This window comes from Physella acuta, unplaced genomic scaffold, assembly GCF_028476545.2.
Source record: "Physella acuta isolate Inbredline_101_S28 unplaced genomic scaffold, ASM2847654v3 ptg000197l, whole genome shotgun sequence".
Classification (NCBI taxonomy): domain Eukaryota; kingdom Metazoa; phylum Mollusca; class Gastropoda; family Physidae; genus Physella; species Physella acuta.
The window spans coordinates 65274-79027 of record NW_026731716.1 but is presented as its reverse complement, the minus strand read 5'-3'; the positions used below and the strand labels follow the sequence as shown (position 1 = coordinate 79027).

Here is a 13754-nt window from a genome sequence, read left to right as displayed (position 1 = left end):
GAAATCTATACCTTTATACTACTTTAATCCTAACCTTAAGAAAAAGACCAAAACCTAAGCATCCACCTTAGGGGTCATCCATAAATGACGTCACGCTTTTTTGGACGAATTTTACCTCCCCCCTCCCCTTCGCCACACGTCGTCACAAAAAGCCAGACCCCCCCCCTTTAAATTGATCTCACACCTCAGACTACCACCCCCCCCCCCCCCCCCCTCAAAACTGCTGTGGAATGTTTCTTAAAACATCAATATTTTTCCAAAATCTTGTCAGAACTCTGTCAACATAGAGTATTTTGATCAATTCCTATTATAATTTATTAAAACCGTTTTCTAAAACGCGAAATAACAGCTAAAACTCGTTTTCTAACATTGATTTTTTATAATGCAAAAAAGTGACGTCACACCATCTTAACCCCCTCCCCCTCATCATACACCGTCACAAAATTACAGACCCCCTTCCCCCTACGAGTGTGACGTTATTTATGGACGACCCCTTAGTCTAAAACCGGGGGGGGGGGGGGGGAATGTCCAGGGGGTAATTGACGGGGGGAAATCTAACTGCTGCAAATCACTACCTGATATCTGAAGCACCAATAACTTGCTGCTATTCAAAAGGTCATTAAACCTAAAAAAAATCAGAGGAAATAAGATCAACCAGTTTTGTTTTAACTTCATATGTTTTACTTGGTATTGTGGAACAATGACAATATAATGATATAAGTCTTTGGTCATCCTATGTGGCTCTTGACTGACTGAAGCTACGAGTTTCACGCTCATGAAACCAAGGTATTATTTCAGCTGAAGATTAAACCAACCAGCGCTCCTTATCAATGTTTCTCTGTGTACACAGGTAAAAGGTACCGGGTACGCTACACACCTTCTCACAGCCCAGCTTGGGGTGTTTCCTAGGAGCGATCTAATGGCCTGACGACAGGCAGTCGTGGATCAAAGTGGTGTGTCAATGTGTGAAAGTGTGGTGTTGTATGTGATTTGTTCTCGGGATAGTTTGTATTGTCAAATGGAATTAATATGACGTCGCGTTGAGACCAACACCTACCTATTTAAGGACACTAAAAAAAAGTCTACTATCATTAAGTAGGGTCATAAATTATGTATTGGTATTAGTCTGGTTAGCTCAGTTTAACCTTACCTTCGCTTGAGCCAACATTCACAGTGAGGATTTGAACTTTAGATGACAGCAGATTGAAGATATAGGCTATAGCCCGGGCAAAACGCGACCTGTTGGTCAAAATAACAAGAAATTGTAATTGGGTGACATCAGACGTAGGCTTACTGTTAAAGCCATGTTTGTTTCAAAACAAATTAAATATTTCGTTTTTCATTCAACAGTCGCCGATCTTTTTAAGTTTATAAAATCCTAGTTTTCCCTTTTAAAACTTATTTATTGCGGCACACAACAGAGCATCAAAGTAAGTGCGCTTAATTTTAAACAATACACCTAGTGCGCTGGGCCTAAACATGAAAGTTGAGCGGCGAAATGTAACGGAATTGTCGCTCTTGAAAATTAAATTGATTGTCTAGGCTTGGAACCAAGACAATGCTGAAAGCTCCAGTCAGTTACCGCCCTGTCGTCCTACTTCTGTTAACTGTGATCAGCCTTCCAGCATCACCCTGGGAGCTTCCAGACAGCAGCCTGTCGCCTGGTTCCAGAGCTTTGTACCTGAACCAGTTCGCCGTTCAGCTGAGAACAGGAGGGCATGACGTCGCCCTTCTCTTGGCCAGTCAGTATGGATTCACTCTTAGAGGGGAGGTAATTTAGTAATTTATTAGGTATTCTATGTTAGAGGGGAGGTAATGTTAGTACTTAAGTATGGATCTACCGAAAGAGGGCAGGAGTTTGTGTTCTTAATCTTATACAATTAATACTCTATTTATAAATGAAAAGCAGGTAATTGTCTATTCTAAACACAGATGGTTTCAAATAATTAAGGAATCTCAATATATTTTAAAGTCTTTTCACATTTAGACCGGGGTTTTAAAAAATGAAAATTATAATTCCAACAATTAAAAGTTTTACATTATTTGCGATTTGACATTTAATTTAACAAAAGTGTTTCTCTCTGAAAACAACTGTACAATATTTTTTACAGCTCCCTAATACCAAAGTGTTTATCCTTGAACATGACAATGTACCGAGTAGATCCAAACGAAGCGCGTCATCCCAGTTACAAAATCTAAGGGGCGATACACGGGTGAGTACGCATTAATAAATCTCACAATAAAAGAAATTAGGGAAAAAGGCTTTTATCATATTCACAAATCACAATGAAAATCACAAATGAAAAATGCAGTAAAAAGTAAAACATAAATTTGGTGTAACCTTACTAAAGCTATTATTATGCTGGTATGACTAAAGCCTCGGAGCTCAATTAATTTAAGGGGAGACAACAAGAATAAATGCTAGCTATCACTGATAAATTGTTATCATCAAAACGGAAAGGGAGATAACTACATAGAAGTGATCACCCTATGAGCTGAGCTGTGGTTTACGAGGAATGTTGTTTGGTTACGACTGGTTTAAAATAAGAAAGTAAATCAACTTAGCTATATCGCTAAAATATGTAAGAGATCTTCATGAGCGACTAAAGCTTACATTAAACAAAGCAAATTAGAGTTATTTTCTTATTTTCAGTGCATTTATAAAGGTTTTTATATTTGTTTTGTTATTTTGTCACCTTCCCCTTTCTTATAGAATATGGTGATTTTTAAATTTAATTTGAATGACTTCATGTCTAACTAATTCGATTAAAATTTCGATATTCTTGCATTGTCGTCCAAAATCTACCATTGTGCCGAATTTCAGGACTCTGGCGGGGGGGGGGGGGGGGGGTGTTAAATTAAGATTCCAATATTTGCGGATCCACACACATACTGAGCAAGCTAAATAAAAACCTTTAAACTATGCATGTTCTCTCGCAAAATTTAGTGAAACATAGTTTGACGTGTTGCCTATTCTTCGATAAGCCATGCCTACACACCTCATAGGATTTGTATAAACGTTATCATAACAATATCCACGTCACTGCCACAGGTCAAGCACGTGCAACAGATGATTCCCCTCAGTCGTCACAAAAGAAACGTTCTCAGCAGAGGTGATGAAGCGTTACGTGACGTCAACTCGTCTGGCCAAGCATTTAACGGGAATAAATTCAATTTTTCTGATCCCAAATTTAAGAACATGTGGTACCTGGTATGTTACTGCCCTATTGATCTTGATGCCAAATTAATTATATCTTGATAAATAAGTTGAAAAGTGAAGTGCTGGGTGTATACTGTATAGGCAAATAGTGTGATTTTAAGTGTAAAAAATACAATTTTTCCTGGCCATTTATTCGGCTTTATAGCTAACATTCTTTCGGTGGACTTGAAATTTCTTACATTTCAATGTAAACTGATGGCCCTTGACCTAGATAACTTTCCAGATTTCGATCTCACTGATGGTGATAGAGTATCATCTGTCTTCAGATAGCACTGAATGACCCGCGTCTATAGCAAACACTTATTGATGAAGCAAGGGAAACAACCCGTAGAACTTTTGGCTAAACAGATCTAGACAAACGATTACTTCTTCTTCTTCGTTCTTACCTAGTGTTGGAAGGGATCCCCTCCAACCCAATTAAGTATACGTGTCAACTTGTTGTGCGCCATTGAGGCCACTGACTCCGATTTCAGCCTGCTTTTCTCTTTGGATTTGCTTCCATAGCCTTTGTCAACCAAGAACGAACTACAAGGCAGCAGTTGTTTGATTATGGAGTTGTCTCTCCTGGAAGAGCAACCATGAGCTAAACCGACTCGACCACGCCGACCCCTAAAATGATTACAAATTGGGGGCACATTTATTTAAAGATGACATATAAACGTATACAAATACAGTGCAGCTCACGAGTCAAAATTACGTGTCCGTCTAGATCTGATGGGTACCTGACTCACGTTATGATAAGTGAAGTCGTCTGGGCATAGTCCTGACCACACTATGTGACACTATCCCTTCATCCTATCACCCATCGGGACAGAAAGGGTAGCTTTACTTTTAATTATTATTTTTTCTTTACATCTCTCTATGTTGATTAAACGTGCAATCAATTCCTCTACAGGTTAACGAAGGACAGGGCGGGGGTGATATAGGTCTGGATTTGAATGTGGGCGTGGTTTGGCAAAATGGTTATACTGGGAAGGGCGTGGTTGTTTGTATACTGGACGACGGTATTGATCACACCCACCCTGACCTGACTAACAACTACGTGAGTAACAACATATGTTATAAGAAACCCATCGATTTAACAAGTTTACGTCAGTCCCTATTTTGGCATCGGCCTTTTAAAGATGTTAATAACCTTTTAAAAATTTAAAATAATTTAAAGTATCGCACGCGCTGAAAATAGTTTATTTAGATTTTATAAAATGTTTAATATACTTTGTGGTTATTTACACATTTAATGGAGATGAAAAAAAAGATCGAGTTGTTCTTTATTTACTATCCTAGTTTTTATTGTCCAATGCTATATTTAATTTTATTTTTTCCTATTGATGCATTCTTTTTGCTTTGTTAAAATTAACTAAATAAAAAGGATTGATGGTATTTGGTAAAAATATTAAAATGTATGCATAAATGGCAATTCTGATTGACTGATTACAGGATTCTAACGCCAGCACAGATTTGAATGACCTGACAGATTCACGGAATGACCCGATGCCAGATTTCTCAAACACGCAGAACAGGTAAATAGATCTAGAGAATCTAGATCTACGCCCGAAAACACACAGAACAGGTAAATAGATCTAGATCTACGCCCGAAAAAAACGTTTCGACATAAATATAGGCCTACATATATTTACAAATATCGATAATATGCTTGATTGATTTACCCATTTTTAATGTTCTTAAACCTGTACCAAACACTAAAACAGTTGATCTGTAAAGATTCAGGTCACGAGTGGGGGGGGGGGATTAATGAGGGGCGGGGAGAGGAGGTGGGGGGGGGGGGGGTTTAGAACGACAACATATAGCAGTTTTCCTACCAATAACCGTTAGCGTAGCCAAAAAATGTTGCAGTTAGAACAAAAAAATGTCTCCATTAAAGTTGCCAAAAATGTTTCCATAAACGTTGCCTAAAAATGTTTCCATTAAAGTTGCCAAAAATGATTCGATAAAATTTGCCAAAAAATGTTTCCCCTCTCCACAGCCACGGAACAAGGTGTGCTGGCGAAGTGGCCGCTGCAGCTAACAATGGTGTGTGTGGTGTTGGCGTCGCCTATGATGCCAGGATTGGTGGTAGGATAAAACATTTGGGGAAAATCTTCGCTAACCATAACTTTCCTTGAATAAACAACCTTTTCTTCCTGTATAACTATTTCAAGTTCTAGAGTTGTTTCCCCGTGGTTTAGGTGTTCGCGTTCTTGACGGTATCATCACGGACGCCCTAGAAGCCGAGGCACTGAGTTTCAATAAGAATTATATAGACATTTATAGCGCCTCCTGGGGGCCGAGTGACGATGGGGCAACTATGGAAGGGCCGAGACATCTCGTCCTGGAAGCTCTTGCTGATGGAGTATTGAATGTGAGTTTTTATACGCTTGATTTTAAGTTTCAGCGAATATTTTATTAGGGAGGGGTCGACCACAGTTGATCTTATTTGTCTTGGTTTATACACTGTCAAAATATATAGGTTTAAAAAACAGAACACAACACAAGGCACAGAAAGAACTGGATGTAGAAGATGCTTTTTATCATTTGAATGTTTTTTCTTTGCCACAGGGTCGGGGTGGGCGGGGTTCTATTTTTGTGTGGGCGGCTGGCAACGGCGGCGAGCTGGCAGACGACTGTGGCGCTGATGGCTACGTGTCGAGGCCAGAAACTCTGACAGTTGGGTCGGTCGACGGCTGGGGGAGAAGACCCTACTACATGGAGAGATGTGCTGCTATTCTGGCCGTGGTTCCTACTGGAGGGGGAGACTACCCCAGTCAGGGAGACAGCCATGTGAAAAATAATATAGTCAGTACTTTTGCCTAGGGGTCCACAGAATAGCGGGACCCTATCACACAACAGAATTTTAAATATTAAGTTTGTTTTCAAATATATAAAATATTCCTTCCTAACTTTCGATTTTCTAAATAGTCTATGTTTCTAATTGCTAGAAGATTGCTTGTGATTTCAAAATAAATTCTTTATCGCCCTTCTCTTCTGCTCGGTAGATCACAACAGATTTGAACGGCGGATGTAATGAACTATTTCAAGGAACTTCTGGTGCTGCCCCTTTAGCGGCTGGCTGTATTGCCAATATCTTACAGGCAAAGTAAACTGCTCATAACTTTTAACGAATAATAGTACATCTCATTGACTACATATTCACGAGATGATGCTTACAGTTCAATCAAAGTATTACTGCATCTGTAATGTTACGGAATCCTAATCTGACTAGATCTACTCAAGTTTTACTACGCACTTCAATTCACTGAATTTTCCCTATAGTGACTATAACGTGTATTGGCCTAGAATAAGTTTCTAAAACTACGTGCTGCTTAGTGTATCAAACAACAAGACCTTTACTTCTCAGTTCTACCTTAGTGTATCAAACAACCAGACCTTTACTTCTCAGTCCTACCTTAGTGTATCAAACAACTAGACCTTTACTTCTCAGTCCTACCTTAGTGTATCAAACAACCAGACCTTTACTTCTCAGTCCTACCTTAGTGTATCAAACAATCAGACCTTTATTTCTCAGTCCTACCTTAGTGTATCAAACAAGACCTTTACTTCTCAGTCCTACCTTAGTGTATCAAACAACCAGACCTTTACTTCTCAGTCCTACCTCAGTGTATCAAACAACCAGACCTTTACTTCTCAGTCCTACCTTAGTGTATCAAACAACCAGACCTTTACTTCTCAGTCCTACCTTAGTGTATCAAACAACCAGACCTTTACTTCTCAGTCCTACCTTAGTGTATCAAACAATCAGACCTTTATTTCTCAGTCCTACCTTAGTGTATCAAACAACCAGACCTTTACTTCTCAGTCCTACCTTAGTGTATCAAACAACTAGACCTTTACTTCTCAGTCCTACCTTAGTGTATCAAACAACCAGACCTTTACTTCTCAGTCCTACCTTAGTGTATCAAACAACTAGACCTTTACTTCTCAGTCCTACCTTAGTGTATCAAACAACAAGACCTTTACTTCTCAGTCCTACCCTTAGTGTATCAAACAACCAGACCTTTACTTCTCAGTCCTACCCTTAGTGTATCAAACAACCAGACCTTTACTTCTCAGTCCTACCTTAGTGTATCAAACAACCAGACCTTTACTTCTCAGTCCTACCTTAGTGTATCAAACAACCAGACCTTTACTTCTCAGTCCTACCTTAGTGTATCAAACAACCAGACCATACTTCTCAGTCCTACCTTAGTGTATCAAACAACAAGACCTTTACTTCTCAGTCCTACCTTAGTGTATCAAACAACCAGACCTTTACTTCTCAGTCCTACCTTAGTGTATCAAACAACAAGACCTTTACTTCTCAGTCCTACCTTAGTGTATCAAACAACCAGACCTTTACTTCTCAGTCCTACCTGATCAAACAACCAGACCTTTACTTCTCAGTCCTACCTTAGTGTATCAAACAACCAGACCTTTACTTCTCAGTCCTACCTTAGTGTATCAAACAACCAGACCTTTACTTCTCAGTCCTACCTTAGTATATCAAACAACCAGACCTTTACTTCTCAGTTCTACCTGATCAAACAACCAGACCTTTACTTCTCAGTCCTACCTTAGTGTATCAAACAACCAGACCTTTACTTCTCAGCCCTACCTTAGTGTATCAAACAACCAGACCTTTACTTCTCAGTCCTACCTTAGTGTATCAAACAACTAGACCTTTACTTCTCAGTCCTACCTTAGTGTATCAAACAACAAGACCTTTACTTCTCAGTCCTACCTTAGTGTATCAAACAACCAGACCTTTACTTCTCAGTCCTACCTTAGTGTATCAAACAACCAGACCTTTACTTCTCAGTCCTACCTTAGTGTATCAAACAATCAGACCTTTATTTCTCAGTCCTACCTTAGTGTATCAAACAACCAGACCTTTACTTCTCAGTCCTACCTTAGTGTATCAAACAACTAGACCTTTACTTCTCAGTCCTACCTTAGTGTATCAAACAACCAGACCTTTACTTCTCAGTCCTACCTAAGTGTATCAAACAACTAGACCTTTACTTCTCAGTCCTACCTTAGTGTATCAAACAACAAGACCTTTACTTCTCAGTCCTACCCTTAGTGTATCAAACAACCAGACCTTTACTTCTCAGTCCTACCCTTAGTGTATCAAACAACCAGACCTTTACTTCTCAGTCCTACCTTAGTGTATCAAACAACCAGACCTTTACTTCTCAGTCCTACCTTAGTGTATCAAACAACCAGACCTTTACTTCTCAGTCCTACCTTAGTGTATCAAACAACCAGACCATACTTCTCAGTCCTACCTTAGTGTATCAAACAACAAGACCTTTACTTCTCAGTCCTACCTTAGTGTATCAAACAACCAGACCTTTACTTCTCAGTCCTACCTTAGTGTATCAAACAACAAGACCTTTACTTCTCAGTCCTACCTTAGTGTATCAAACAACCAGACCTTTACTTCTCAGTCCTACCTGATCAAACAACCAGACCTTTACTTCTCAGTCCTACCTTAGTGTATCAAACAACCAGACCTTTACTTCTCAGTCCTACCTTAGTGTATCAAACAACCAGACCTTTACTTCTCAGTCCTACCTTAGTATATCAAACAACCAGACCTTTACTTCTCAGTTCTACCTGATCAAACAACCAGACCTTTACTTCTCAGTCCTACCTTAGTGTATCAAACAACCAGACCTTTACTTCTCAGCCCTACCTTAGTGTATCAAACAACCAGACCTTTACTTCTCAGTCCTACCTTAGTGTATCAAACAACTAGACCTTTACTTCTCAGTCCTACCTTAGTGTATCAAACAACAAGACCTTTACTTCTCAGTCCTACCTTAGTGTATCAAACAACCAGACCTTTACTTCTCAGTCCTACCTTAGTGTATCAAACAACCAGACCTTTACTTCTCAGTCCTACCTTAGTGTATCAAACAACAAGACCTTTACTTCTCAGTCCTACCTTAGTGTATCAAACAACCAGACCTTTACTTCTCAGTCCTACCTTAGTGTATCAAACAACCAGACCTTTACTTCTCAGTCCTACCTTAGTGTATCAAACAACCAGACCTTTACTTCTCAGTCCTACCTTAGTGTATCAAACAACAGGACCTTTACTTCTCAGTCCTACCCTTAGTGTATCAAACAACCAGACCTTTACTTCTCAGTCCTACCTTAGTGTATCAAACAACCAGACCTTTACTTCTCAGTCCTACCTTAGTGTATCAAACAACCAGATCATACTTCTCAGTCCTACCTTAGTGTATCAAACAACAGGACCTTTACTTCTCAGTCCTACCTTAGTGTATCAAACAATCAGACCTTTATTTCTCAGTCCTACCTTAGTGTATCAAACAACCAGACCTTTACTTCTCAGTCCTACCTTAGTGTATCAAACAACCAGACCTTTACTTCTCAGTCCTACCTGATCAAACAACCAGACCTTTACTTCTCAGTCCTACCTTAGTGTATCAAACAACCAGACCTTTACTTCTCAGTCCTACCTTAGTGTATCAAACAACCAGACCTTTACTTCTCAGTCCTACCTTAGTGTATCAAACAACCAGACCTTTACTTCTCAGTCCTACCTTAGTGTATCAAACAACCAGACCTTTACTTCTCAGTCCTACCTTAGTGTATCAAACAACAGGACCTTTACTTCTCAGTCCTACCCTTAGTGTATCAAACAACCAGACCTTTACTTCTCAGTCCTACCTTAGTGTATCAAACAACCAGACCTTTACTTCTCAGTCCTACCTTAGTGTATCAAACAACCAGACCATACTTCTCAGTCCTACCTTAGTGTATCAAACAACAGGACCTTTACTTCTCAGTCCTACCTTAGTGTATCAAACAACCAGACCTTTACTTCTCAGTCCTACCTTAGTGTATCAAACAACCAGACCTTTACTTCTCAGTCCTACCTGATCAAACAACCAGACCTTTACTTCTCAGTCCTACCTTAGTGTATCAAACAACCAGACCTTTACTTCTCAGTCCTACCTTAGTGTATCAAACAACAGGACCTTTACTTCTCAGTCCTACCCTTAGTGTATCAAACAACCAGACCTTTACTTCTCAGTCCTACCTTAGTGTATCAAACAACCAGACCTTTACTTCTCAGTCCTACCTTAGTGTATCAAACAACCAGACCTTTACTTCTCAGTCCTACCTTAGTGTATCAAACAACAGGACCTTTACTTCTCAGTCCTACCCTTAGTGTATCAAACAACCAGACCTTTACTTCTCAGTCCTACCTTAGTGTATCAAACAACCAGACCTTTACTTCTCAGTCCTACCTTAGTGTATCAAACAACCAGACCATACTTCTCAGTCCTACCTTAGTGTATCAAACAACAGGACCTTTACTTCTCAGTCCTACCTTAGTGTATCAAACAACCAGACCTTTACTTCTCAGTCCTACCTTAGTGTATCAAACAACCAGACCTTTACTTCTCAGTCCTACCTGATCAAACAACCAGACCTTTACTTCTCAGTCCTACCTTAGTGTATCAAACAACCAGACCTTTACTTCTCAGTCCTACCTTAGTGTATCAAACAACAGGACCTTTACTTCTCAGTCCTACCCTTAGTGTATCAAACAACCAGACCTTTACTTCTCAGTCCTACCTTAGTGTATCAAACAACCAGACCTTTACTTCTCAGTCCTACCTTAGTGTATCAAACAACCAGACCTTTACTTCTCAGTCCTACCTTAGTGTATCAAACAACCAGACCTTTACTTCTCAGTCCTACCTTAGTGTATCAAACAACCAGACCTTTACTTCTCAGTCCTACCTTAGTGTATCAAACAACAAGACCTTTACTTCTCAGTCCTACCTTAGTGTATCAAACAACCAGACCTTTACTTCTCAGTCCTACCTTAGTGTATCAAACAACAAGACCTTTACTTCTCAGTCCTACCTTAGTGTATCAAACAACCAGACCTTTACTTCTCAGTCCTACCTTAGTGTATCAAACAACCAGACCTTTACTTCTCAGTCCTACCTTAGTGTATCAAACAACCAGACCTTTACTTCTCAGTCCTACCTTAGTGTATCAAACAACCAGACCTTTACTTCTCAGTCCTACCCTTACTTGGCGAGATGTCCAGCATATCGTCGTGCGTGCTGCTCGGGTCCCTTCAGCAGACGGCAACTGGACAATCAATGGAGCGGGTCACCACGTCAGTCACAGTTTTGGGTTTGGGCTGATGGACTGTGGTAGGATGGTCCAGTTGGCCCAGTCATGGACCCGTGTTCCGGAGCGTCGAATGTACAACATTACCAGTACAAAATATCAGTAAGTTTTGTTTTCAGACAACATAACATACAAGCACATGAGTTTCGCTCTTGGGCAAGGCAACATACAAGCACAAAGTATCAGTGTTTAGTTCTTAAAAGAGACAACATAAAAGCACAAAATATCAGTGTTTAGCTCTTAGAAGAGGCAACATACAAGCACAAAATAGCAGTGTTTAGTTCTTAGAGAACGCAACATACAAACACAAAATATTAGAGTTCTGATCTTAAACCATTCTAATGACCACTAGTTTCACCAAGTTCAGATATAGATTGATTAGTTTTCATCCAACGATTACAATTAATTTCAAACTAACGATTGAAAAAAAAACCCGCTTAAATTAATAAAACGAATGTAAATGCATCAGTAATGTATAGCTTAAGGAGCTTATTGTATTAGCCTGATAGTTGATTAATTCAAACTGTAATGCAGTAATTAATGCAGGCCTTTTAAAAATTCATGCATTGAAATAGACCTCTTCTGTATAGTTCATCTCCATTGTTTGTTTGTTTTGAGTGAAAAGAGCCACTGTTTCAGCCTGCTGCCGGCATATGGCACACTCAGTGACGAGCTTGTGGTCACTACCTGTCAACCTGCTGAAACTTGTGTAGACACGGTGGAACATGTCCAGGTTTATGTGCGAATGGCGAGCAGACGGAGGGGCGACCTTGAGATATCGCTCACGTCTCCCACAGGAACCAGGTACCGTATGGAGCAGTACCTAGCCTCTCAAAGTATTGGTTGGTTTGGTCGGTGTAGATTACGTTAGAGTAACAAATAGACGAACACCACTGACATATATTTAATTAGAGTAAAATTAGACTTTAAAGATATATTGTTTTCGTGGATGCCATCGCGAGACATCTAAAATTTGCGCAAACAATATACCGGTATAAGTTTAAAATAATAAGGAAGACATCAGACACTAGTTTTAGTAAACCTCCTTAATGATGCTTTATCAATTCAAAGCAGACGACAGAGCTTGTAATGGTGTCTAGAAGTTGACCATATTCTCCAGCTAACAGACACCATGTCTGTGTATCACTAGGTCCAGGCTCCTGTCTCCACGGCCGAATGACCGTTACAGTGGTCAGTGGGAGTTCACCTTCATGACTGTCCACAACTGGGATGAAGCGCCACAAGGACGTTGGCGGTTGGAAATAAGGGAGATAAAACACGAGTCACGACCTAGGTTTGTACTTGAATACGAGTATTTTAAAATTCAGGAGATGAGGCTCTATGTTTGGCGGGGTTAAGAAAATGTAACAAAACAAATTTTGTGTCAAGTATAACAAACTTATTGAAACATTGATTTCTTTAGTTTTGGTCATTTTAGAGCGGGGGTCGGGGGTTGTTGTAAAGACGGGCTTTATAGCAAGATTTAGAGGGGGGTCTAGATTTCTGTAGGACCCGATCATGACTGGTCAACATTTGTTTGATAGGGATAGAATAAGTTACCATAGTTTCCAGAAAGGTAGGCTATAACTATAACTGGTGTGTGATGCCGTTTTCAGATCTGAATTAAACGAAGGAGTTCCACTCAGTAACCTCCAGGGGTGGAGTTTAATTTTGTTCGGCACACAGACGAACAGCACGTCTGACAAAACTGGTTCGGCTACATACCCGACAGAGCAAGACATGCGCAAAGTCAAGGACAACGAGTTCTTAGCGCTGAAAAACACGCACGTGCTAGAAGCGAACGAATCCAGTGCTTTCTACAGCAGAGGCACCACCACCAAAACATTACACGCAGCGCATCTAAAGCAGCATATCCCGTCAGGCAATGAAAAGGCGATCAAGAAAAGAAAATTAGAGCCTCTACCCGCTCATAGTTTTTCGCAATCTGTCGAAAGCCGTGAATTAGTAGAGGAATTGATACGTCTACTAGAGGAATTAAAAAATTGAATGGCTAGGAGTAAAGATGCTTTTACTTTAATTTTCTGGTACAAAAATAGCTTTATTAAAGTTTAGCACACACTGAATGTGGGAAATGAGCCCTCTATGTTTAGTTGGTCCCTCAGTAAGATTAACCCCCATTTTGTACCGGGATAACTTTACATTGTGTGACATCAAGAGTAAGGAATGTGGACCTTGTCTGTATTAATTATTGAGGCAGGTTGCTCATTTAGCAATATATCAAGTTATAATTAATATAATTCTTTTTAAAATTATGAGACTGAAAAATGTAATAATAAAAACTATTGATAAATAGTTATTGTGTTTTTTATGTGCTAGTTTAAAATTGGCCAAA

General features: G+C 39.7%; 1 protein-coding gene across 1 annotated transcript; it reads left to right on the top strand.

Moving 5' to 3' along the window:
* Window positions 1–930: 930 nt before the first annotated feature.
* LOC131937029 (neuroendocrine convertase 2-like) lies at window positions 931–13635 on the top strand. The gene is made up of 13 exons (XM_059294208.1): window positions 931–1771; window positions 2112–2213; window positions 3053–3211; window positions 4116–4262; window positions 4658–4740; window positions 5205–5293; window positions 5407–5579; window positions 5777–6013; window positions 6214–6314; window positions 11288–11503; window positions 12041–12205; window positions 12552–12695; window positions 13018–13635. Exons 1-13 carry the CDS (start codon window positions 1559–1561, stop codon window positions 13406–13408), a joined length of 2220 nt encoding a protein of 739 aa, XP_059150191.1. The 5' UTR covers window positions 931–1558; the 3' UTR covers window positions 13409–13635.
* Window positions 13636–13754: the final 119 nt, after the last annotated feature.